At 41.1% G+C, this 27,846-nt stretch overlaps 1 protein-coding gene and 1 long non-coding RNA gene across 3 annotated transcripts in view; one reads left to right on the plus strand and one right to left on the minus strand.

Annotated features, from left to right (window-relative positions):
- The window catches only part of sema4gb (sema domain, immunoglobulin domain (Ig), transmembrane domain (TM) and short cytoplasmic domain, (semaphorin) 4Gb), a 42,332-nt gene that overhangs the window by 1,643 nt on the left and 12,843 nt on the right, over window positions 1–27,846 (plus strand). The window contains exons 2-9 of one of the 2 annotated variants that reach the window (XM_071462057.1): window positions 4,337–4,627; window positions 19,825–19,973; window positions 20,399–20,461; window positions 20,792–20,890; window positions 20,983–21,076; window positions 22,280–22,393; window positions 22,759–22,913; window positions 26,764–26,939. In XM_071462057.1, the coding sequence (XP_071318158.1) occupies window positions 4,483–4,627; window positions 19,825–19,973; window positions 20,399–20,461; window positions 20,792–20,890; window positions 20,983–21,076; window positions 22,280–22,393; window positions 22,759–22,913; window positions 26,764–26,939 (995 nt within the window). In that variant the 5' untranslated portion in view covers window positions 4,337–4,482. Of the gene's footprint in view, window positions 1–189; window positions 4,628–19,824; window positions 19,974–20,398; window positions 20,462–20,791; window positions 20,891–20,982; window positions 21,077–22,279; window positions 22,394–22,758; window positions 22,914–26,763; window positions 26,940–27,846 lie in introns of those variants that run through there. The other variant, XM_071462058.1, reaches the window with a different exon arrangement.
- LOC139608387 (uncharacterized) lies at window positions 4,542–7,218 on the minus strand. The gene is made up of 3 exons (XR_011685015.1): window positions 5,350–7,218; window positions 4,773–4,828; window positions 4,542–4,679 (listed from the first exon to the last, which is right to left on the minus strand). It is a non-coding gene; the product is annotated as an uncharacterized lncRNA (long non-coding RNA).

Here is a 27,846-nt window from a genome sequence, read left to right on the forward strand (position 1 = left end):
TGTTGATAGTAGTTAAATATTGTGGCAGGTTGGAGTGGATCTCATTTTAACTCTTTAATATACTTTCATATAATTTTTTTTTTCTAATTTTTAATCTTTAATTAATTTCATATTTTGTAAGCTGATCAAATTACTTATGTGTAAAAACTTACTATCACTATACTGTCAGATAAATGTAGAGAAAGAAATACATTATTTCCTTCTGAAATATGATGTATGATGATATGTAAAGTGGCATTAAATGAAAGCACTAGACTATAAACAGGCCTATTTAATATTTCTCCTTCAGTACAGTACTTGAGTAAATGCAATTTGCTACTTCAACTACTGGCATCAATGAAGTCAACAATAAAGGGCATTTATTCAATACTGTTCAATAAGGCATTGGCAAATGTTAGTAAGTCATCTGTAACTGGTTCTCAGAGATTCATCAGATCTTCAGTTGGACATTTTAATAAGTTGATCATGAATTAATTGTTTTTTCAGAAGGTCACAAGTAAAAAAAAACAGTTTGAAATGGTCTTTTTGATGGATTAAAGAGCTTCCTAAAAAGAAACACCAGTCAAAACATGGCAACCCAAAACTCACTTTAATTGATGTCTTAGAATTGATCTATAAAGGATTAGTAAATTATTTACTTTAAGTGTCATATTAGAGAACAGTTCAGATGAAGATACTGAAATGGTACTCTCCTCTTTCCAATCCCTCTGATTCAAATGGGCACAGATGACAGGTGAAGCCACATTAAATTAGTTTATTATTGAAATCTTTAATCTTTAATTCCCAGTAATTCCCAATTTGCCAGCCAGTTCAATTTACACTTTAAAATATGTGACAAGAAAACAGTGTATAGCACAATAGGTGATGATTATACTGTGCAGTACATTACAACATGGTCTTACATTGTTGGTGGTTGTTGGAAGAAGCAGACTTAATCACATGAGGTCAGATTGACTATCATCCTGCACCCTATGACTTCTTATGGTCAGTATCATGTTTTATCTGAGGAGAGCCATTCTCTCTAGAGTAAACATTCATAAAATAGAGAAAAAGTTTAAAGACAAAGTCAATTTCCCAGTGCGTCATAAACCAGCCGTTTGGGTATTTCGTCAGCTTCTCCAATCACAGAGTGTTTTTCATAGAAAAAAGGGTGACAGCTCTGAACAAGGCTCCATCTCATGATACAACCTCAGGAAAGACAAAGATGGTGAGATCATCTGTCATCACAGATTATGTAGTGGGTGATTTTAATAATAGTGCAGGCGCCACGCAGAAGAACAGTCTATTTGACTGTTTGATTTGAAGCCCAAAGAGAGACCGTGATCACTTACTGTCATTTTTTGAGGCTGATGTCATGATGTAAGGATTTTATCACATCTTGCTTATCAGATAGACCCAAACGGAGAACTTCTTGCGGAACTTATACTTCTGTGCATTTTTAGTGTATGAAGAAGAAGATTATGTCTTGAGATTCTCCACGTCGTGGTGAACGGGGCCCACAGGGTGAACCCACATATTCTTTCTTTAATGTGTGGGTAATCTCATTTATGCTGCAGCTCTGTGAAAACCCCCAATGGTTTGGGATCAAGAAAGAGAAAAAGAAGAAATATCATGTTCCAATACATTATATATAGTACAGACTTCCTTTAATAAAATATAATGTTGATTGTGTATTTGTCGGTAGATGGTTTTGATCAGAGGTATGATGATGTGTTTGGCATCAGTGTAAAGAAAGTACAAGAGCCGTTCACCTGTTTTATTGATCTGTCTGCAGAAATGTCAGGCTAGATATTTAGCAAATCATTCTGTCCTGCCTGACAGATGCTTCCATTGGAAAACAGCTGTATTATACTCTGCAAACGTCTTCATACTCTGTAGGTGAGTAATGGCTTAATTTCAGGATGTCTGATGAACCCCAGAGAGCAGAGACTATCACTGAAATTGGGTTAAAATGTCCCAGTAGATCTGTTTCAAGCCCGGCTCTATGGATCAATAAACAGGACGAAACTGATAGTCTTTGCTAAGTAAAAGATGTCTCAGACACCGCCTGCTGTTTTCATTCGATTCCTCTCGTCTCCTGTCACGCATGGCACATCAGTCACGCCACCGCTAAGGCAGATGTGTTTACCTTTCCCCTCCTGGAGTTTCCATGCTTTCGTCAGTGAGGCGAACACCACGTTGTCGCTGCCCTTGCCAGCTCCTGTAGAGCAGCGCACACACAACGCACATGCAGATGTGTTGAGACAATGGTGTGTTTGCTGTGAGCTACGTCCATGAGGGCAGTAGCTTACAAAACCACACCAAAGGGCTTCTCACCAGCATGCCCACCTGGCTGCTTGAGCTGCTGTCCTCTGTTTTGCCAGTGTTGGCAGACAGTGGTGCTGCAGAGACTCATGTTGCACTGGTTGTGTTGCCTGCACTTGCAATGTTAAAGGGGAACACCACTGATTTTACATAACAAAATCTGTTTGGTCTTAGAGAAAATCACAAGTTGCTTTTGTATTAAACAAAAGAATCTTAACTTAAGCTGAACATGGTGGCTTTTTTTTTTTTTTTGCTGTTTTCAACTGCATTTAATGGTCCTCATCAGTGAGACCTTCAATCATGTGTCTCCCTCTGCTTGAACATATTTCTATCTTTCTAAGAGAGGAGCTTTGTTGGAACTAGTGCTCATACTGATGTTTAGCTCTGTAAATATATAACAATATAATATGGACCATATTGTTTGTAAAGGCCTCACTGAAGCTTCCTCACTTATAATACAGACTAAACAGCAAGATGCAATTCCAGTTCCTCACATCTTTAACTCAGTTTAGTGAAAATCAAACACCTCTGGACTGTTTCTGTTACAGCAATTGTAGGTTTTGTGAAGCAAAAGCATAGAAGTTACATTGGGTAAAGCCAGCCTTAGGAAATAGTTCTGGATAAATGCAAGGCAAGTAGGTGGGATCCCTGCATCATCACGAACCCCCTCCCATTTCATCTCTCACGTTGTCATCCTGTTGGTTTCAAAGCTTAGCACCCAAAGTGCTAACGGAGAGGTCAGTGGCTTCATTGTGCTTCATGCTGCGAGTGATTCGCAGCAGCAGTGAGCAGCGAGCAGCCGTGGAGATTAAGCTGGTTATTCTCCAGTGTCACTCCGCGGTGGAGTGGGATTCTCAGTGTTGACCCTTTGATCAGTGACAGAGCCAGAGAACCAGCAGCCAGGCGGAGATTGTGCTAATGGCACAGAGCCTAATCTCTAGATTATCCATCATGCTGCTCCAGTGCGCACACAGCTAATTAAGAGATGAAGTTGTGTGTTGCAATATCGCATCACAGGAGGCGCATTATTTAACTCCCGAAACTTTTTAAATGGTCTTTTTATGTAACAGCACCTTACTCATTCACTTTGGCTAATTGGCTGTAGTCAGAGAGTGATCATGCATATCAGCATGTAATTTTCTGCTCATGCTGTCAAGTAGGCAAAAAAGTTCAGTGTGTCTCTTTAACAGAGTTCATCATACCCTTTATACGTGTTCTGACATCATTAATGTCTGTTTCGGTTGAACATTCGGGACATTAAGGGCAGATTGGAGGAGTAAGTGCATCTGAAAGCTTTGTGATGCACCCATGACCTGTTGAAAGTGCTTCCTGTCTAATGTATGCTGCTAGTAACTAGTTGTGGAAAGTAACAGTACATTTATTCAAGTACAAGGGAAACTTGAATACTTTTTACTGCACTATATTGATTTGACAGCTATAACCAATAGTTACTGGTTACCTTTCAGATTAAGATGTTACATAAAAACACATCAAGCCTTTTTGGTTTCTGAGCCGGTACAGAACAGCAGAGTATCGTCGGGTAAAGTTTCCTCCAAAAGAGAAATTTCCCCTACTAACTTTTCTGATGGTTTCATTAAAATACCTCCCCAAACATGAAAGAACAAGGACTGGAACCAGATTCACCTCAACCAACTAATACAATAATACTGCTTTCAGTATCAGTGTCATTGTTCTACATCATGTGTACTTTTACTCTGGAAGTTTTTTTTTTGGTAATACTTTTATTTAAATTGGATTTTGAATGAAGGATATGTACTTGCAATGGGATTTTTTTTACGTTGTTGTATTAGTGCTCTTAAGTTTAGGATCTGAGTACACAACAACTTTGAATATCACTTATAAGTACAATGCAGTGTTTCCCCCGAGGTGGTTGAGTGTTTGTTTTGCAAATGTTCATCCTGCTTTTAATTTATCTCTCTGAACACCACTTCCACCTCAGTACAAAAAACTCATTTGGTCTGCTGGATCATTTCTTGTTTAGTTAATATACACTGTCTCTTTCTCTGCACAGACTCTTCTCACCTGGAGGATAATCAAAGAGTCTGCATCCACTTGCTGCCAGACCTAAAGATACACACTTCTCACACTTAGATTGTTTGTGTACAACAAGTTGAGTGCAAGCGAGGTTGTGCTTGGACCCAGGTCTGCGTGTGAAACATGGGAGACCAGAGGTCAGTCCAGCCCCTCCTGCTCCTGCTGCTGCTCCTGCTGCTCCTCGCCAGGCTGTCGCAGCTGTGGGCCTTCCCCTTCAGCCCTTCTCTGGACTTGGATGTCACTCCCAGGACAACTGTCGTCTCCAAAGGTGAGGGGTAAACAGAATTTTCTAGATCAGAGGTTCTTCAAACTGTGAGGCGCTGAGGGTGAGACATGAGGCAAGGACGCTGTGATAAGTGAACAAGAAATTAGTTTTTGTGGTATGGTCTGCTGATTTTGTCCACTTTACCGACATTGTCAGGAACTGGAAATGCAGCAGCTACTTCCTCTCATCTCATCGCGGTCAAATCTAAACACACATGATACACATAGTGTCAGATTCAGTGTGACTTATGCTTTAGGGATTATCACTATCAACGGTGTCAGTCACAAATAAACAACCAAAAAGACATCATAGAAAAAAGAAGGTCCTTGTAACTCCAAGACTTGCCTGAGAATTATTAATTTTTTAGGTTTTATTCAGCATCACAAAAATACAGTGACAGTTGTCTGTACATTCATGGGAACCCTGCAAACAGGAACTGCTAATAGCTAATTCGGCACACATGAATGGTACCTGTTTGCCAAAATGTAAAGAAATATAGGTAAAAAAAACAGGGCTCCAAATGTAGCCCACTATGTGACGCACTAAATTTATGACAGCAATATACTCGCTATTTACTTCCCCTCAAAGCATTATGGGAACTGTGGTTGCAGAACATGGCAACATAATTATCTCCCAAGGGTGTGGGAGCTTTTTGACTTTAAAAACCCCTGTTTTTTTAGATGGATCCATGCAAACTCACGTGCACAGGCCCACTAATCACTCACCTCGCTGTCCTTATTCAACGCTGCTCCAGCCTCTTCCTCCCCTCCCCGTTAAAGAAATGGCACAGTTTTCGAAGTTGGCCCTGAAGACAGCTCCTCCATGCTCCGAGTTATTAATCGCCTCTCTCAAGCCCTGTCCTAGATCACACGGCTCAGCAAACACTTCTAATGAAACAATAGACAGGAGGCCCTCATAAAAGTGGACCTGAGCACAGTGGACCTGATTAGTGTCCGTGCAGGAAATACTGCTGAATAGGTGCATTCTGGCATTTTAAACACACGACCAGAAGCGCTGCCTTTCTTTCCCCACCTTACTCACCTCACCTCCCACCAGCTCACCTTTCCCCTCCCTCTCTCCTCGCTCCCCATCACTGCGGCAGAGGCTGCCACTGCAGCTGCAGCGAGAAGGGAACTCCGGCACCAGCAGACTGTTCGGATAGCTGTTCTCTTACCTCCACTCCACTCCACCCCTCTCCACTTCCTCTTCAGTCCTCAGAGGATGAGTATTATTAGAGGACGGGGCCCAGCTCTGTCGCCAGCCGAGCTCCCCGGTGCAATGTCATAAGAGCCGTTCAGAGTGTTGCAGTGTGAGATGATGGGAGGATGTGCTGCTTGACGTTCTGAATCACAATCAATCAGAGATATATAACAGAGGAGGAGCCAGCTGTGTTTTACTGTCTGTCTGCTACGTTGTGGTGCAATTTGATGATCCAAATGGCAGTATTTTGTTCTCTGGTTGCTGGAGACTGAGAAACTCCTCATTCAAGTTTTGCCTCATAATGCACTGAATGTGGCACCACTTTTATAGCTACTATTATGGAGCTGTTTACTGCAACCATTTGGGAGCTGACAGCACTGGACTGATTCCTAATATCAGTACAGTTATTTATCAGCCAAATGAAAAGGTCACACTCGATTAACTCTGAGGAGTTCATCAGACGAGGCAGCACGTATAATTCATGAGGCATCATTAAGCAAGTTTGTAAGAGCATCATAGACAGAGCTCATTGTCTATTCTGAAAGCCTCTAAATCGTCATGTCTCTGGCTATTTATTTACACATCTCTGACTCTGGCTCGGATTATAAATCATACATACTCGACTTACTGTGGGCACTTTTCTGTGCTGCAGCCAGAGCCAGTCTATCATTGTAGATTTTATTTTTCTCCTTGCCCTCGTAGAAAGTCGTCCTTGACCCACTTTTTAATCACCAGGGGAGCGCATGTGAGAGTGCAAGATGTGCACGTGTGTCAGCATGAGTTTCATCAGTCTCCGTGTATGTCTCAGTACCCCATGCGTATGTGTGTGTGGGAGGAGAGTGCTATTCGGGTTTGCATTTAGTCAAATGTAAAATCTGCACCCATGCACCCCTTGTCACCTTCCCTGTGGAGACACATGTCACTCGGGGGGGCGGGGGTGGAGAGTGGCAAGCTCCCCCTCATAAAGACGACGTGTCTGCCTGGGTGCACACTGCTGTATGTGGAAATAGGATGGATGTTGTGTGTGGGTGTCACTACCTATGGGAGACATAGTGGGAGGATTTATATTATGTCTCTCAGCTGGGATGAGGGGGCGCTCATTAAGTTACAGTGTGCTTTACAGATGGCCTGCATAAGTGGGAGAACAAGAGCACACTGTAGAAGAGCGAGATCACACTGATAGGAAAGAAAATGACACAGGGTGACTTTATGCGCTCTTGTATGGAAATCTCCAGGGCCAGGTGTGTCAGAAGAACCACCACAGAACAACAGTCTGTTGTTCATGTGATGTTTTTATACCACCGACTCCACAATTTCCCTCAGCTCTACAGCAGGTTAAAGTGTCTTTTTGTTCATTGTTTTGCTAAAGCTTGCATCTTCACTGTTACTATTTCGGTTTAGTCTCACTCCTGTTATTGGCCTCATTTCCAGCAGCAGAGGGCAGATGTTTTCAGTAAAAAAATCTCTTTACAGACTACCGACCCAGCACTAAACAGCAGGCACACACAGTTGGCAGCTAGCTAGTGAACACAGTGGAGCGCCTAGCAGCCATGTATTTCTCTCAGGTGGTGGTTGGTGGAGACCAAAAACAGAGCTAAAAGGAGAGTGAATAGTGAACTTACATTTTTAAGGTGGATAAAAACATGACTCTAAATGAATGCTAATGTTGCTGGATGTATAAGTAGGCAGCTGTTTGCTAACATGTCTGCCATCTCAACTTTTTAGAGCAACATGTCTGCCCTCAAGTAGCCAAAAATTTCAACTAATGAAGGTTTAAGTAAAAAAAAAAAAAAAAGATAAATAAATAAAAATGAATAAATAATAATGTCGTCTCAATTTCAACATCATCTCTGAGTCTGTCCAAAAGTACACACAGCGACTAGCCCCCCTGGATTAGCTATTGTAGCTAACTGATAGCATATCCCTGTACTTCGACTTGCTGGCTAGCCTAATCATCTGATTAGCTAGTTAGCAAATCTAACTACGACACGCAAGTGCACACAAATACACTGCAGGTAAGATCCATCAGATCAAATTGTTGCCTATTTGTCAAAAAATATCCCAATTGTGAACTTTCTAAAATGTGTGGGATCCTTTCAGTATAATGGCACTGAAAGTAGCACATACAATACAGCATTTGAGGAACCCAGAAGAGCTGCAAGAGCTGATTAATTGATTAGTCAATCAACATAAAATTTATCAGCAACTATTTTGATATCTAGTTGATGCTAGTAGTTTTTGAAGCAAAAATGGCAAATTACCTGCTTTCACCTTCTCAAATGTCATGATCGATCATATTCCTGGTCTTATACTGAATATCATTGGGTTTTGGACTATTGGTTGGACAAAACAAGACATTTGTAGACATTACCTTGGAATGTAACAGACACGTCCCCTATTCTTTAGAAAAAAAGATGAATCAATTAAAGTAGGAATACACCCGTAGAATCCAGTCATATGGATGTGTAGCTTTAATAGGCAAATTAGACACTTAGATAGTGTGTTGATGTGACAGGGTGGTGGCTGTTTTTCTCTTCCAGAGGTGAGATTACCATTTGACCAGGTTCTGAACTCTGCTGTTTTGCCCCTATGGGGTGCCTGCTTTGGCTTTTTAAGCCTCTGCCACCAGACCTGAAGTAATGCAGTGGTGAAATATTGATACACTGTAAGTTGTCTGTTGCTGCTGGGACAAGCTGGGATAGTAAAAGAGGTCTTAGTAGTGTCATTTCTTATTGTTAGCACTATTGATATTGTGATGCTGGTAATAAAGGCTGCCAGCTTGATGCTCTTTTTGTAGATGAAGAGTTTTCTTTATCCAGTATGGCAATTACAGTGCTGAGGAGACGGGCCAGTGATAGTCACCAATTTACTGTTCAGCCAAGTCTATTATTGTCTTAGCAAACAGCCGGAGCAGCTGCATCTACCGCGTGTTGAACACAGAAAACATTGATGATTTACTCACATTATCAGCTCGGCCTAGGCTGCTTTGACTGAAGTTGTTTAATCTCTGTCTCAGCTGTGTGACAGCATTGATACACCACCATTCTTTTCACCATTTTGTTTTTCTCTCTGTGGCGACATTTCATGCTTTGGACCCTGAGATTCCCATGACGCTTTGATCCTATTCCCCTCTTGATAGTGCTGATGTATGATTTTGACAGGCTCTTATCGGTGATTCACTTATAGCATCTTGCAAGGCCTGAAATAACACAAGGACTGTTGGTGTGTTGTACGAGGGGTTGGCTTTTCTTTTCTTTTCTGAGATGAAAGTCTTGGCTGTCTTTCATCTCATTCTGCAGTCTCCCTGGTCGAACAGAGTCCTATGAAAGTTTTGGCTCTGAGACAAGCTCTGAAAAAGGTATTATGTTTGTGTCATCATTGGTAGTGTGGTACACACAATGCTGCCACTTTGATGTAATAAAAAAATATCTCTCTGGCAACTTTATCCATGAAGAACACATGCGTGGTAGGTTCCTGTTCTTTAAACTGAGATTCCTGAAAAAAAGGGGTTGATTTACATATTAGGGTAAACTTTAAGTTGCACATAAATGAAGTTAAAACTTGAATTCTCAGTTTAAAGGACCCATTCACCTCAATTTACAGAAATGCAGATACATTTGGATCGAATGCTAAGATATCTGTCTCTGACTTTTCTTCTCAGAACAAATGAAGATGAATGAAATTTCGGTTCTGGAAAGTGCAAATCCTTTTGTTGTTACTTTGATTAAACGATTAGCTCATGGCACCGGGCCCTTCCAAAAGCTTTGAAACTGAAACAAAACAAACTGCTTAGATTTATCCTCAGGCTTCACCCTGAGGAGGTGTTTTAGAAGATTTCAGTTTTTCTTCTATTGGAGGACAGGGCACCTCATATTCAGTTAAATATTGTCTATAGCATTTTACATGGAAATGGTTGTTATACTATCTTCAGGTTCAGGTTTGAAAAGATCAATTGTTTATTGATATGCTTTGCTTTTCTGCAGCCTTATTTTCTAATAACTTAAAGTTGGACGTTGAGTGCCTGTCGCCATCTTGATGAGGTCAGTGGGCTGTGTAAACACCAGGGACAATGATGGAAATAAGTCCAGCACTTTATCACTCTAACCCTGATAAAGTCTGACATGTTTACTATTTTTGACAGGCTGGCTCAGTCCCATCACCCCTGGATAATTTGATTCTGTATGTTTTCAACCCAAATAGAGGGAGAACACTGACACTGACAGCAGTGTGATGCACCACCAATTAATAGCCAGTCATGGTCAAAAACAGTGGCAATACATGTCATGTTTCCTGCACTTCACAGTTCACACTGTCTGTCTGGCGACAAAAAAAAACCAAACAAAAAAAAAAAACACCAGATAGAGACCTGTGAACGTCAGACCTCAGTGGGTCTACCCTTTACTGAAGAAACAGTCCCTGTGAAAGCTGTTGACGGAGTGCTGTGGAGTATCCAGCGTAATGGGAAAGAGAAGCTGCTGTTGAATTTTTTCATCCTATTTTTTTTTTTTTAAATTTCCACTTACCTCCAGTGAACTGGGGTGGAGGCGGGACTCTCTGGGATTTATGTACTGTATAACTCAAAACCGGGGCAGATGAACCCAAAACTATCTCATGGAGAGACACCAGTAGAGGAAAGTCAGAAAATATGGGTGAACAAAACCTTTAGGATATGTATTTATATATATTTGTATACATATTACCATGTATACCATAGCCATGTAAAATACCTGTTTCTGATTGGCTGGCAGGTGTTGTTGTAGTTTAATCATTGCCCAATGTAGTTTTAATGTGAAATATGAAGTTTTATTTGTTCTGTCAGTTTTTGTTTTGTTTGTTTGTGTGTTTTCCCACCCAGTGTTTTGTTTATGTGAGGTGCAACAAGTAGCTGATCAATTGACCGACAATAAGATTGATCTGCAACTATTTTGATAAGTGATTAATTGATTGTTTTGGTTATTTTTCAAGCAAAAAATGCCAAACCTTCTCTGGTATCAGCTTCACAAATGTGCGATATATGAAATATGATATATGATTAATTGATAATGAAAGATAATGAAAGTATCTTCAGATGCAGACCGAGTTGACTTTTTTAAAATGATCACAACATACATGTACAGGATAGAAAAGCAACAGTCCGACCATACGAAAGAAGTACAGCAGTATAAAATTCAAAACAACTCACATATGTAATTCCATTTCAACACATGACTCTGTAAACATATGTCCCCTTTCTCTTTGTCCAGTATACACAATTATACAAATAATAACACAAGATTATGTTTGTCTGTGTCAGGAACGTGTCCTAATATAATTGTAACAGAATTGAATCGTTACTCTTGTTTCTCACTGTCTCTAATGTTCCCTGTTGAGGTGCAATCAAAGACAAATTTCTACTACAATGGGATGGTCAATAATATTGTATTGTAAACTGCTGGTAACCATAGCAACTAGTGAAATTACCATGGATCAGGATAACCATGGATTAAACTGACCCCAAACAAACTTTAAAAAAACAGATGTCAATTTGAACACAGCTTTTGTATTTGCCTGTAGTAACCGCTTTGAGCTTGATAACACACTTCCAAATGTAGAAAAGAATGGACCACATAATAATGGAGGGGGCTTCATAATCTTTGTTGTCTATCTTCATACAGCACACAGGACAGCCAGTTGTGTGTTACTGTTTACATAATACAGAGTCACGTTTACTGACTCTTGCGCCTGGTAAAGACGTGAAGAGATGCTTATATAATGTGGACAAATCTGACAACAACTGACAGTTCTGACACTGTCCAAAGAGGTTAAGTCAGTTTTTCCTTCGAGCATTTTTTCCCAAATCTTTTTTCTAAGCACATGTGCGTGTTAATGTGTGTGTGTGTGTGTCTGTGTGTGTGGATCACATGCTCTCCATAGTGATCAGTCAGTGAGTCACACAGGAAGTCACACACTGCGATGACTGTGGTGACAGACACACACAAATATACAGTGGATTTACTATCATCTTGGACCCCACATGGAGGATTACAAATGTGTCTGAGAGTGAGTGCGCACATTCTGGATGCACCACCTGTGACGGCTCAGTGTTGAGACACAGTGGCTCAGGGGGAAAACACACAACATACTCTGCTCAGATCTTCTGACTTGCTGACAGAAATTTCTTCACTCTTTTTCAAGAGACCGATGAAGGGCGAAATAAGTGTGTGTGTGTGTGTGTGTGTTTGTGTTTGTATGTGTGTATGTGTGTACCCACTGGAAAAATTGACAGATGTTTCTAAGGGTCAGACGTTTTGATGTCTTCCCCTCATCCAATGATATAATCCAAACACTCACACAGACAGACACAGACACACACACACACACCTGCATACAAGACAACAGTAAATAGAAACCAGCTAAGAGGCTAAGAGGCTTCTGGCACACCTCAGCGCTCTGTTGACTTTCCTCATTGATTTTGTTGCAAAGCACAAGGTACAATGTGTGTGTGTGTGTGTGTCTGTGTGTGTCTGTGTGTGTGCTGTAGATACAGAAAACTGGCTTCAGGGAAGGTTAGGTCAACATCGACATGGACATTCAAATTTACTGCATTATCATGTTAACACTGATAAAATAATATTAAATGTTAAAGCTGCTCTTATCAGTTTTTTATATGAAGAAAGTAAAAAATGTTTCATGTGAAAGAGGTCGCTCATAGTGATGAGCACAGAGAATTATCATCACTTTTTCACTTCCCTTCAGTTCTGCACAGTGTGCAGTTTAGAGCCTTTTATCTTATTGTCTCGGCTTTATAGCTTTGATTCAGTCTCATCACTCATTAGAATAAGTGTAGCTCTTCTTCAAGTCAATGATAAATAATATTTATAATAGTAGTAATAATAATAATAATAACAACAATTTTACCTAAACAAAAAAGTGTGTCAAACATCTCCTTTGCATGAGTAACCTCGCCAAGACATCAGCAACACATGATGTAGGCCTAGAGCACACAGTATGGAATTAAACATTTAAAATAATCAGCAAAACAGATGATAATTTAAAACTGATAAAAATAACAGCAGTCAATATATCATTACAAGAAATATCAAAACACACATGATAAAAATAAAACTGTGTAGAAATTAATAAATAAAATCATAAAACAGGTGACACCAGTGATCACAACAAATACATAAGATTAATTTAAACACTGACACTTTTAAAGCATAAAAAGTAGTTTTAAAATTGGTTACTGAAGTTTTTTTGGCTGACTGAAGCATGCTCCTGTCGGACAAAGGCCCTTTCTCTCTACTTCAGTGCGGTTAGTTACAGTTAAATCAAGTCAAGTCAGTTTTATTTATACAGCCCAATTTATTTATTTAGCCCAAAACTATGAATTAAAGGTTAAAAGTGTGATTTAAGGGATTTTTTAAATAAAAGATTTGTAGTTGTGCATTTGTATTCTACACAGAGTACAAAACATTTTCTTTTCTCATTTCTTCACATATAGCTGACAGATTGGTTTTAGAGTACAGCTGTAATTGCGGCCCATTGATTTTCTCTTTCATACATCTGGGGATGTTGTCACCAAAGATCGAGGCACACAAAACAACACACAGTCACATCAAGCCGGGTCTGAGAGCAAGGTCACTTTGCTCCCTTGGGGCCAGGGACACCGTGTACGTCACTGTGGTCCTTCTCATCAGCACTGTGTTCGTTATATCATCCAGCCACTATTTTTATAAGATAGAAACGAAGGCTTTTGCTCACTCTTGGATGACTCACGAGTGGTGAGTCCTGACACAGCCTTGGGCCTCTGCTGTGTTTGCATAACTCTGTCTTTTAAATGTGATCTCGTGGAATAAGCAATGTTCTCCTTGTAACATCCCGTTAATCATTGGCTGCTGTGTTTCCTGTTTTATTTTGAAGTACTCACGTGGCTTGGAGTTTCAGTTCCTGTCCTTGCGTGTCTCTCATCCGCACCTGCCTCCAATTACTCACCTGCTCCTGGTTTTGCTATCAGCCAACCCTGTGTATATATACTCCCCTGGTTTCCCTGTTCTCCTGCCAGATTGCTTTTGTTCTTCCTCATGTGCTCATTGTGTGCCAGCATTTCTTCCCAGTGTCAGTCTCTGTAGTTTCTGCCTTAACTTTGTTCTCTGGGTTTTGGATTTTCTTCCTGCTTCCTGCCTGGATTTATTAGTTTGATTCAGACTGATTATGTGTACGACTGCCTGGTTTTCCAGTAAAAGGCTTACCCTTTTTGAACTTTACCTTGTGGTTCGAGTCTTTCTCTGCGTCTGCCCAGAAACTTCACACTCAGGAGGAGGACGATGTTGTTTTATGCATTTCTTTGTGTGTGCATGTTTTTCTATTCCCTGCCTCTCCTCTTTGTTACCTATCAATATGTCCTGTACATAGGTGTGTGCTTATATGTGTGCATGGTTTTTTATGTGTGAGTACGTGTGTATGGTGGAGAGGGTGCCCTGCTGCGTGACTCCTACCCCTTGCTGGCAGAGCCCAACCCCCCCCCCCCCCTCCCCTACCCCCCCAGCGTGTCCTGACCTTTGGCTGTGTCAGAGGAGCTGCTCATTGCTCACTGAAATCTGACTGAGGCTGAGACTGGCTGTGAGAAATAATAGGTGCAGGCCACAGAGTCTTATCTGTAGATTTCATTGAAAGTTACATAAGTTTTTGCTCTTGCTGCCCCTGTGGGAGGCAGCTGTGACAGTTTCTTAGAAAGTTCGGTCACTAGAATTGAACCTTTGAGTTACCTTTGATGCTGGGAATGAAAGCAATACACAGCCTTGAGCAGTTTTTCATTGTGATTGTGCTTGACTTCATCTTTTTTTTAATTTTTATTTTTTTATGCCTTTTGAATCTGTATTTTTACAACTTTTGTTGCATATTCATAGTTTTGGAAAAAAAATTTTCTACTAGATAAGATAACATTATATTGCTCACTAAGATCTGGAAACAGCAACATCGCTTAAAAAGAAGTGATGTACTGAGGTTACAGAGGTTAGCAATAATGAAAAACTTTGCCTATTAGACCCCATTAATGTAAAGCATCCTTGCAGATAAGACAGGCTCCTCTGGACTCTAGTCACCTGTGGTGGTGGAGTAAAGCCAGCAGCAGGTGGTTGATGGAAATTCTCAGATGAATCTCCCTGGACGTCCTGAAGGTCATGGAGATGGTGGGCAGGTGGTAGGCTGCACAATAATGGGTCTGAAAGAGCAGAATGACAATCACAATGCTATTTTAAAGCCCAGCATCCAGGGAGTGATTAGCTGAAGGCATGTTGACATCACAGTTGTGAATGTAGGGACTCTGACAGCGTGGGAAAGCGGAGATGACAGACTAGAAGAAGAAATACCAAAATTCACCCGAAGAGGAATAAGTGCAGCCTCTAAAAGAGAACCTTGACCCACAGAACCTGTTGAGCTGATGTTGTTTTTGCATAACTGTGCAGTATTACAGATGTGGTCATTTCCCCCAGCAAGTAATGTAGTTTAGGTTCCTCTCCAGACATGTTAAAGACTCTGCTGTGATTAGTATTTTGTTCAACGTGGTTTTCCCACATAAGAAGTGAATAGTTTTGCTTGGGGCTTCTTCCTCATTGAGATATTCTGGACCAGGCCTTGTACCCTGCCCACCACCGCTGCTTACGCTAGGTTGACAGGTTAAAGAGTGGAGAGTATGAAGATGGTTAGAGGAGGAAACATCAGAGAGACTCAGACTCAGTCAGACCCAGACTCAGATGAGGAGTCTGTTAAGACCAAAATCGGGTACTAGCAGATGTATCAGAATGATGAGCGTAGTTAGCAGTTGCTGTTTGTTAGCTTGTAACTGGCAGTGGCTGACACAGTGTTAGTGGTTGTGCTAATACAAACTCTTGCTCTCTGTACAAGGAAAGATTTGGGTTTATTTTGCCTTCACCCTGTCCCCTCAAGTCAAGACAGGAATGGTTGCTTAGGTTTGTAACCTATGAATCCCTGGCTGTCTGAATCTTTTTTTATGAGACTGTCATTGGTTCGCTGCAGTTCCAAGGTGGAAACACTCAGTCATGGTCTTGACAGATTATTTCACTCATGATATGTGTTGTATTATATGGCCATGCTAACAAGTTTAGGAAAACCCCTTTTTAAGTGATCTACCTAAGCTGTTGGCTTGTGTACAACTTTGTATGAGATGCAGAGGCTCACAATATTTACACCAATGGCTCAAAATGAATGTTTTGAAAATTAACGATGTCAACATGGTGCAATTTTAAATGTCACCGCTCTTAAAAAAAGTGCAGGGTTGATGCTTTGAGACTTCAGTGGAGGTTTTCCTCTAGCAAGAACTATAAATGCCGTGTCATTCTTCATTCACAGCTGTCAGGCATATAATCGGTGTGACGAGCATGACAGAGGCAGTATGGTAATAACCTAATTACTGACCAGAGAGAGGGTCCCTGTACTTGTCTGGCTGTCAGTGATACAGCCGGTAAGAAAAGGCTCAGGGGGAGGAAGGTGGGCGGTAAGAGAGACTGCAGTCTGACTCAGTCTCTGGCCTTCAGTGGACACTCGCAGTGCTATTGTCATCAGCCAGTGTGTCCATGTGACAGTTGGACACACAGCCAGTCATGTGGGGAAGAAAACAGCCTCCATGTGATCTTGGGGAAACTCTATAAACAGTTTTCAGCGTGTTGTATTACGCAAGATCAAACACAGTTGGCGACTCGCTGTCATCCTCATTATCGTCATGGTCTTTGTGAATTAGAGCAGTAAAAGTATTAGTAGTTGTGTAGTTGAGGGTCATCAAAGCCTTGAGGAACGTGTGTGTTTGTCTTGTGTCTTATCTTCGCAGTTTCAGTTGGGAGGATCCTTTAACTGGTTTGACAGCATTTCCTGACAAACATAAACTTGATTGTTGACACAAAACCTGTCATTTTTTTGTCTCACACTATATTGACTGAAGCATAAACCATTGCTTATAATCTTCAACATGTATCTCTTTTTGTATTAAATCTGAAGCGCTGGACCTTGAATGATGGTATCAGCAGCATCAGTGTGTGGATTTTTCACTCACTGTCCTTGCAGAATGCCTGTGGATGGGTAGGGCTCGATAATGCACCTTAATATGTTTTTGCATGGCTAATGAGACAACAGGCCCCCTGGGCTCATACATGTACAAGGCCTCCCAACTTGTTTTTTGTCTCTTTGGAGTTACCCTGAATATCTTTGCAATCACTTTGTGTCTCTTTGTTGCTACCTCTTTGTGGTCATTTTGTGGCTCTTTATGCTCTTTTTGTGTCCCTTCTTTATAGTTTTGCATATCTTTATGTTCATTTTGTTGTGTGTATTATGTCCTTTTGCATCTGTTTTTTGCCATTTTGTGTATCTTTGTTGTCATTTCGTGACTCTTTTGTTGTAATTCTGTGTCTCTTTGTTGTAGTTTTGTGGTCCTTTTTCTATCTCTCGGTTTTTTGAATGACTTTCCAACAAGAAATGTTAACAGTCACTTCAGGGGACCTCCTAATCCTGTGCTTTTTTGGTAACAAACCTGTCAAGTACCAAAATTTGCCATTTAATGCTTAGTCTAGTCTAGTTATTATATTGATATTAGATTCATTGTTTAAATAGCTTCTGATTTAAAGGGGAATAAACCAGACAGTCAGTTTATTTGTCATGGGAAGTATTACACACCCTGTGAAAATTGTGTAATGTGTTTTGAGGCTGTGGTGCAATGTGCTGGGAGGTTTTTTTTTAAATGATATTTGGTGTCTAGCCTCATTGATATAAATCACATCATTTCAAAAATTACACAGGTTTTATGGCCCATAATTGGTGTGTGTGTGTGTGTGTGTGTGTGTGTGTGTGTGTGTGTGTGTGTCGCTCTGAATGCCACGATGAAATATATATGAATAACTGAAATATACGAGCCATGGAATATAAAATAACCTGCTGGTTAATCATCTATATACTTCAGCAGTGACTCTGTGAACCTCTGGCCTTCGCAGCTGCACTGGACCCTTAGCGCTCCATCAGAAGTACAATGAACAGGAGAACAGATGAACCACGACACCAAAGCAAATCGATTGGTGGGGGACAAATATAGGTTGTCTTATTACTGCTAGCCGGAACATGCTGTCATCACTTCACAACGGAAGGGAAAGAAGGAGAGGGAGGTGGAGAGGATGTGTGGAGATTAACGTGCCCATCTCCACTCTGCTGTTAACACTGTCGATACACCTTCAATTACTCTGTTGTGTTGCTCCAATGACAGCTGTTCTCTCTGCGTGTGTGTCTTCTGCATGTCAGGCTGATTTAATCAGACATTAATCTGTAAGTTTTCATGCAAATCAAAGCTCTGTAAACCTACTTCTGTTGTGAGGGAAAAAAAAAAACAACGTCCTCCTTTTTACTGTCTCACAGCAGCAGAGCGACCTGCCCCCATTTCTGAGGTGCTACACCGGGATGCGTTCAAATTTTCAGTTTAGTGCACCAGGCCAATTATTTTGTGATGGATAAATAGTGTTGTCTGCACCAAGGACAAAGGATTGACAACTGAATGACGTCCAATTTTGCTGTAGAAGCACATAGTATTCAGTGACAGAGCTAACCCTAATTTAGCCCACTTACTGTGTGAACCTCCCTCCCCCATCACCCTCATCCACACACACACACACACATACTTCCATACCCACACAGCAGTGATGATGATGATGCTGTCACAGGACTGCTGATGCGATTTGGCAGTACTGGGGCACAATTCCTGCTGAATGCCCTAAAATTTAGCCTCCCCTGTGCCCCCATCCCCACATTCCCTCTCAACAGTCCTCTCAGCAATCACTCCAGCGACCCCCTCCCCACCCCCCAACCCTCCCCAACATATCCCATATCTGTTGTTGAGCCTCATCCTCATCCAGTCATGCTAACCATGCTCATTTAGGGTGTGTAGACTCTGGGAGTGTAAAGTCAAGGGAAGCTGTACATACTGTATATATAAGGCTGGGTGTGATACCAGGTGAGTGAGGGAGTTTTTGTGCTGATACCAAAACTACACTTTTTTAATACCTTAGTATGAGAAATATAAACAAAACAGACACAAAAATGATTTAGATTTTCATTTAAACAAACGTCTCTGATGTTGAATGTTATCTAAACACAACCAGCTGTACAAGAACCTTGCCTCAACAAATTAGGATGAAAATTTGTAAAATTATTACATTTCCAAGAAGTTAGGGGGTTTTTATAAAAATTGAAACCCATGAAGCAGAAACCAAAACATTGCAACTAGGGCTGTAACCAAGCAGCAACCTCCGAAAAATGAAACCAACACGGAAGTGCCGAAAACTGCAGTTCCTCTAATGACCACTTGAGGCTGGCTCCAAAAGTGAGTCAATCCCCATTGACTCCCATGTTAAAATGCCCAACTTTACAGCAGAAATAAACATGTTTATGGCCTGGTGCAAAAACACAGTTTTGGTCTGTATAGTTAATTTCGCCCTTTGTAACAACTGTGGGGGTATTAGTTTCAAGAAAAATGATGATGTTGTTAATATAACTTATTTAAATATTATTAAGGCTTCACATTATGCATGTGTGGGTGACCATATGTTTCCCACAAACCTAAAGTTTGGCCCAAAGTCTTGGCTCCACACAGGCCCCAACTCTTTGCCCATATTTGGATTAGCTGGGAGTCAGGCGGAGTCAGACACTGCCAAGATGGTGACAACGGAGCAGCCCACATACAGTCTATTACTGCAACTAATGGATAATTTCTTGATTAACTGTCTAATTGTTCGGTCTATAAAATGTCAGTGATAGATATGCACCCTAGTTCCTGATGTCACATCTTCAAATGTCTTGTTTTTCCCAACCAAAAGTCCAATATATTTTGAATTTGGAATAATATAAAACGGAGAAAAGCAACTTCTTTGGTGGTTGTGGACCTGGCTTTGTGCATTGGGGGATTTTTGTGTTGAAACAGGAAAGGGCCTTCCCCAAACTCTTGACACTGGAAACCTTTGTTGTTGCAGGTCTGTTGGGCAGCGCTCGCTTCACCGGCTCTTCCCGGAACTACAGCACCCTCCTGCTGGAGGAGGAGGCCGGGCTGCTGTACGTGGGAGGCAGAGGAGCTCTGTATGCACTCAACACCTCCAACATCTCCACACCTGCAAACCTCACAGTGAGTGCCAGGACGCTGCATGCCACAGATAACCACGTAATTGCCACCGTTGACAAAGAAACTGCAAACCTCATTTCACAAGTTTTTTTTTTTCCCTCCCATTTCCTAAAAGAGGACAAACTAATAATAGCCTTAAGCAGATTGAACAAATCCCATTGTGTTCCTCCAATTTTATGGATATCGGATTAAATGCACCAGGCGTTTATTCAAGGGTTACTGAGCAGAGTCAGAACTCAGTGATGCAGCCAGAAAATGTAATGTGCTGTCCTTCTTTTCGTTCTTCCTGTTTATCACACATGCACACTTATTTTCTTCTCTTTATTTCTCCCTTTTCTGCCCATATATGGATCTTTATATTTATCTATTTCCCCTCTCTTTTGATCAAGCGAGCTGACTCATGCTCATTACCTCCTGTTGTTTTTCAGATTGATTGGGATGCTTCGCCTGAGCAGAAGAAGCAGTGTCTAAACAAAGGCAGAGACAATCAGGTACACGGCTGCAGCTCTGCTCTCTTGTTATTCAGCCCTGTCTTTCTTTTAAAGTCTTCATTTATTGAGTTATTATTGGAGAAAGTAAATGAAACACTTCTGCTTTGTGAGGTGCAGAATGCCTCTGACAGCAGAAAGGTGGATAATCCCTTCAATTGCTTCATAATCCACTTACCCTGAGAAACTAAACTGGGAGGTCGAGCATTTAAAAAATATAGATTTGCATAAAAAAAGCTATTTGTGCATGAGGTGGACTGGCTGGCTGGCTGTTCTCTCCTGTCTTGCTTTTTGCAGAGCCAGAAATAACCTGTTTTTCTTCACTCTCTGCAGACAGAGTGTTACAATCACATCCGCTTCCTGCAGCGCTACAATGAGACTCACCTGTACGTCTGTGGAACAAACGCCTTCAGACCGCTCTGTGCTTACATCGTAAGAGCGCATGCAATGTAATTTCAGCACACTTCTGAGTTGAATTTCAATGAAACTGTTCTTTTACTGTCTATCCCTGCTCTCTCTGTTAGGATGCAGAGCGGTTCAGCTTCTCCTCAGGCTTTGAGGAGGGCAGAGACAGGTGTCCTTATGATCCGGCAAAGGGATACACTGGCCTCCTTGTGGGTATGGCTCCCGAATTTGCATTTAATCTCTCCCACATCTGTTGATGTAGTCAAAGCAGCACATAGGCAGCAGGACCTGAACCGTATTTAGACGGAAAGAGGCAGGGAGGAGGTTGATAAACAGCTCCAAACTGATAATGTCATGCTGACGTCATGGTCAATCAGTCAGGCGAAAACATATAGACATGGTTTGTTACAGTTGTTGTTACTGAGACTGCCACCACTATCTGAGGCATGTAGACTTTTATGAACTTAAATTTTATTTTTCCATTGTTTGTTTCACAATTTATTGCTTTTATTTTATTTAGTTGTATTCTCTGTGTTTTTTTGGATTTTTTTAAATTACAGTTTTGAAGTGAAACCTTGAACTCTAGTTTCACCTTGTAAAGCACTAAAAAAAAAGTTGATTATTATCGTTACTGGGACAAAACACAAATATGACATAACTGCCAGGAGGAATCAGTTAGTCTGATTCATACTGCTGAAGCCTCATTATAGTTTCATTTGAACTAGCTGAACCATATGAAAAAACAATCATATTGCAATTATTTTGGCAGATATCACGATATGAGTCAAGAGTACAGTTACAATGATTGTTTTTACATTTCATTCTCGCTGGAAAAAAAATAAAAGTGATGATGATGTGATTTTTTTTCTTGGAGCTAATACCAAACAAACATGTTCCCTCACGGGAGTAGAATAAGATTTGTAGGCAGGGTGCCTCTGTAGCACCACAATGCTTCGTTTATGGTCTGTTTTGACACATTTTTGTTGTTGGCCATATTGCGATTTGGATAATATTTTGAATAGTTGTTGAGCCCATGTTCGGCCCTAATTTGATTTTCTTTTAGGAAACTGTTCTTGCACGGAAGAATGACTGTAGATTTTTATCTCCGAACCTTTTACAGTGTACTTGTTAGTAAGGGATCATTTTACAGCCAGTCTGGACAAGAGGACTGATTACAGCAACCGAAAACTCTTTCAGCAGGAGTTCTGCATAAATAAAGAAATCAATTCAAACACTGTCCTTATTCAGTTTTAACAACATAAGCAGACTGGGCTCTGTGTATAATTACCATTTATGAATATTATAACCACACTGGACTGTCTGCAGAATTTGCCAACAACTTCCATTCACATCTTTTTCTCATCTTTCTTTCTTTGTCTATGCTCCACTAACAAACTTGTGTGATCTGCTGATCAGACGGCGAGATGTTCACGGCCTCTCAGTATGAGTTTCGCAGCTCTCCAGACGTGCGCAGGAACTTCCCCTTCCCCACGCTCAGGACTGAGGAGGCCCCAACCCGGTGGCTTCTGGGTAAATACAACGCATGAAAGCACACGTCTCAAAAAGAAGGAAATAGTTCACAAATTGCTGCAGTCAGATGCTGGTTTGTGTAATTTAGCTTACAGTATACCACTAAACAGACCAAACCTCATTGGTATTTTGCACATTTTTTTTTTATCTCAGATGTTTTGCTGCTTCTACAAAACCTGATTCCCCTATAGAGTAAAAATCACATCAAAGATTGCACTGCACTGCAGCCCTAACTGGCTTAGTTGTGGCAATTCAATCATACTTAAAAGCTCCATCTTTAGTTTCCAAGGAGACACTTCCTAGGCTGCTAATAGGTCTGTGTTTGGGTATGTGGATCTGCGTGCGTGTTGTTTGTGTGTGTACAGAGGCAGATTTTGTGGGCTCTGTGCTGCTGAAGGAGAGCGTCAACAGCTCTATCGGTGACGACGACAAGATTTACTTCTTCTTCACGGAGAGAAGCCAGGAGCAGATCGCCTACCCGAGCCAGACCAAGGTCTCCAGGGTCGCCCGAGTCTGCAAGGTCAGAGGCACAAACTTAAGTATCAGTATTAATGGTTTCACTGGGTTTGGAAAGTTGATTCTAAAAAGAAAGGTAAAACTCATATAAAGAAAAGTTGGCCGTGCAACAACAGCAGGATTATTTAATGCTTTATGTCTCTAATACAGAGAGAAATTTGAATGGATTCAGGGAGACTTTCTGTTCTCACTTTCTCTCTCAGCTGCCATTCTACTCTTACTGTAATTTTCAGTGCTGAATGCACCTGCTGGGCGCCTCTAATCTTGATTTCTTCATTGATGATGGCTCTTTCTGTTGCCGTTGTTGCCAGGCAGACTACTAAAGCCAACCTCCACTTCCAATAGCAAATCCTCTCACTCTCTTTATTGCCATCTCTTCCTCTCCTCCTCCTCTTTCTCCTCCTCTTTTCCCCTCTCACCTCATTTCACTTGCGATCAGCATCTCCAGTCTAGACAGCATGCCCAGCAACCATTCCTAGACGTCCCTCTTCCTCTCTGTTGTCCTCCCTGTAGTTTCTTTCATCCCTTACATTGGTGGTGCAATTACCATCACAGTGTGCTGTTGCACTGAAACCACTTGCAGTTTGTCAATGGAATCAAAAAAGTGTCCGAAAGACTCTTAAGAATTTACATGAACATATGAGAGTAAAGAGAAATGAATGAGAAAGCTTTCTAGTGAAGAACCACTTAAGAATCAAGTTTATCATCCAATCAAGAGGGAGTTAAAGACGAAAATCCAACATAAATTCAGTGTTTAACCCTGTTTACATGTCCATATGGTATTCTTTAGAACACATATCATGAGCTAAAGCCTTGCCAGTCCAAAGAGCCAGAGTACATTAGCACAACCACTAACACTGTGTCAGCCACTGCCAATTACAAGCTAACAAACAACATAAATAAAAGATGCTTACTACGCTAACCATTCTGATATGTCCGCTAGTCTCTAAATCTGGTCTCAACAGACTCCTCGTCATGTGGCTGAGCCTCTCTGATATTTCCTCTAATGCTAACCACCTACCTACACACTGCTCGTTCACAAGTCACCGAAACCTTGTCAATACAGAGAACGAGAGATTGATTTTTCACAGCCGCTAACACTGTGTCAGCCACTGCCGGTTACAAGCTAACAAATAACTTAACCACTTAACTACTATTACATCTTCTAGTTGCCAATGTTGGTGCACAAACAAGCTCAAACGTGGCTGAGTCTCTCTGACGTTTCCTCCTCTAACCATCTTCATACTCTCTGCTCTTTCAGATTTCTCAATGACGAAGTAAATGTAGATGTGCTTCCAGTCCCAGTTTTCCATTTTTTTTTACTTTTTATCTGTGAAAACAATGTTAAACTAAATATTAATCATAGCAGAGTATTTTTACAGAGTTTATAACATGTCTGGAAAGGAACTGCCCAGAATAGTCATTGGGCAATTTCTCTGCTAGGTAACAATGTGACTGACTGTGTTTTTCTGTTTTGTACCATCTGCAATTAATAATTCAAAATAATTCTGAAAGATTTATTACTTAATTTCTTATGTCTTAGGATTTTGAAATGTATTTTGCTATTGATGCCTTAATTATGATTATTTCACAGTGAATCTGGTGAAAATATTTTCTTATCAGCTTTATTATTTATTAGGTAGAGAATTCATCTGCCTGTTTTATAGAGTCCAACTGTGTACAAGCTCTGACTGACATGTGCTGACATTTTAGGTGTTTTGCTGGACATTCATTTATTCATCAGTGCATGGATTGGAACTTTGAAATGTAGAGGAAATATATCCACCAATTTAAATTCATCCCATTCTCAGCGTTTGGATTTTCTTTCTGTGCATAAGAAATGAAGCATATTTGTTACACTGGTCTTAATGAGGCAACAAACAAGATGTGGGTTCATTTTCTCTCTGTGCATGTTTCACCTTGTACTGCTGCAGCCTTTATGTTAATCTGACAGCACTCACTCTTGCCATTTTGAAATTGATAAGGAGATTTTACAAGGTCTGACCTTGTAATCGCTGCCGTGACTTTTATGTAAAAGTGACTCTGGCACTTGTTCAGACGTGAAATGACAAGTTAAACTGCTGTGACATTTACGCAACAAGGTGCATATCTGAGAGGGGCTTATTTTTATTTCGCGCCTCCATTTCTGTTGTGCATTAAAATTAGTTTTTGTGTAGCTTTGCTGAAGTTATTCATTCAGAAATAATGAAAAAATGAAACAATTCGGCAGCTATATCTTTAAATTATATTTGTCTTTTCTTCCAGTGGTCGCACATTTTAATATACATTAATGCACATTTTTCTCACAAAAGGTTACATACAACTGCAGGCAGTGAAATAATCCCTCTCTCAAGAATGTTTTAATCCCATACACTCTGACAGTTCATCTTCTTGTGATTCTCTCGGCATCATTTCTGGAAATAAGGTCTGGGCTCCTCTCTTCACCATCGCTGTGAAGTTGTCAGAGCACTTGAGAGTGTAATAACTCAGCCTGAACTAGGCCACAGCAGTGCATGCAGATGTCGAGCTGGTCCCCAGCTTTACCCTCGTGGTAGCACAGTCACCATGCTGGTTGGAGGCAGATCCGCAGATTGTGAGGGCCCTGGCAGTAGCCTCTGGCCTGAAACCACTGAAGACCTGCCATTTTTGTAGCCTAACTAGTCGCCCTCTCTTCTGTTTCTCACTTCCCAGCCCAGACTGCCTCGACTTCCTGAGTGACCTATTTTCACACAGAAGGGTGTAAATGACATGAAAACAAGGCCTTTTCAGTGCCATCCTGACATTAATTAACATTTACTTCCATCTACCGAAAGAAAGAAAGAAGGAAAGGTTGTACAATTTGTGAACAGCAACAGTCTCCATCATCTCGTCCAGGGTTCATTTCCCTGCAGGCGTATCTTTAAAGCACTATGCTTGGATTGTTGACTCTTATTCCCTTGGATTTACATCATGACAGCCATGACCCAGACGCTGCTCTGACTGACTGACGTAGATTGTAATCTATCATCCCTTCAGCTCTGTCCACAGTAATAACCTGGTATCCATCTCTATAAGAGCCTTTTATGTTGTTTTCTCAATAGCATCCACCTTTCCCCTGCTTCACTCAGCTTCCCGCCATCGCCAGCTCTCTAGAGACTTCCTTCTGTGGAGAAGAATGAACCCCAAGAGTGGATAAATTTGTCTGCAGTCCTTTCCCTCACTTTGTCTTTCAAAAATGATTGAGTTGGTATTACTGGTGGAAACGTCCCTAATGCGGCCATTTGTGTTTTAGATACTTATGTGTTGTGTTGACTTGAAGCTGCTTTGCCTTTCTGTGTGGGAGGCGGAGGCAGGCAGAGCGACAGATCTCAGCAAAAGACATAAATGAAGAAAGATAAAGCACTGTAATTCATATAAACAAAACAAGAGAAGAAGAAGGAGACTCTGTGGCTTTTCCCCCCTTCTCTTTTAAATGGGGTGTGCTAAATTACTCTTTTAGGGAGAGATTTCTTGCAGCCTTGCCTCCGAGTGCTACTGAAACGCAATTAGAGCAGATGTGCTAAAGCAGGCACACTTGAACATTTCATCTCTTCTTTCATAAGACTCTCTGCCTCTTCTTCTTTAAATATGTTTATAATTATGTGTATGTTATGATTTTGACTCCTATCTTTTTGTCGATGCATGTGCTTTGGTTCTATCTGTGTGTCCCCGTTAATGCAATCACAGATTAGTGGCTATTGATGTGTATATGATATATGAGAGTGGGTGGATTTGTGTGATGGGAAAATCCATATGCCAGAATATATCAGCATCCATCCATCCATCCATGCATACATCCATACATTAATTCGTCCGCTGTCTTCCTGTGTCTGCAGACGGACTGGGGTGGCCAGAGGACCCTGCAGAGGAAGTGGACCTCCTTCCTCAAGGCCAGAATGGTGTGTTCAGTCCCAGAGTATGAGCTGCACCTCAACATCCTGCGCAGTGTGTTTGTCCTGCAGGGTCGGGACGCTCAAAGCAGCGTTTTCTATGGCGTCTTTGGCCTGGAATGGTAAGCGGTTACATTCACTCTGTCCCACCAGATCTCTTATTTAGCGTTTATTTTATTTGCCTTTTATGAAAAAAGGAAGTGTGTTCTTAGGGTATACAAACCACCATTCACTACAGCGGATGGTGTCAGGAACTGAAACTTTAAAGTTAAACAACGATTATTTTGTGAACACACAAAGCCCCTACAAACTGCAAGAAGACCATGGCAAGCCACAAAATTAGTGCAGGTGAGCACTGATGTGGGGCAATAAGTTCTGGCTGGCAGTCTGCATTTAAATTCATGCCAAAGGTGTTGGGAGGGGTCGAGATCAGGGCTCTTTGCAGACTAGTTTAGTTCTTCCACAGCACCTGTTGCACTGTGAGAACACTTTTCCCAACAACTGCTTGTTGTAAAGGCAGTAAAAGTTGACTTAAATTCAAAATTGGGTTTTTTTTTTAACTACTGTTCAGACAAAACAAGCACTATGAAGATGTCACCTTGGACTCTGAGCACTTGTTATGGACATTTTTCTCGATTTTATAGATAAATGATTACTGAAATAATAAAAAGACAACAAACCCTAGGTGAGTTGTTATCGAAACAGAGCGAGCCGAGCTGCAGTCAGAGCTGGTGTGACAGTGTCAGAGGACGAGTGGGATATCTGGCAGCGATGTGAGTGTGTGTTTATGCTGATATGCAGAGTCATGCTGCATAAAACCGTCCCAAGGGTGTTTGGATTCTGATGGAGAGGATTGCATTGCAAAAGGGCAGAACTACTGTGTACTTCTCCCTCACTTGCTTGTTTTTTTGGGGTTTTTTTTTCACTGCAATGCTTCTCATTTGTGATCGGTTTGTCTGTTCTCCTGTTCACTGCAGAAGCTGTCGCGTCTTTCTTTCTTCTTCTTTCTCTCTCTGTCTCATCTTGTCT

Source organism: Trachinotus anak, unplaced genomic scaffold (genome assembly GCF_046630095.1).
Source record: "Trachinotus anak isolate AG129_WGS33_773 ecotype Australia unplaced genomic scaffold, CSIRO_AGI_Tana_v1 ptg000025l, whole genome shotgun sequence".
NCBI classification, from domain to species: Eukaryota; Metazoa; Chordata; class Actinopteri; order Carangiformes; family Carangidae; genus Trachinotus; species Trachinotus anak.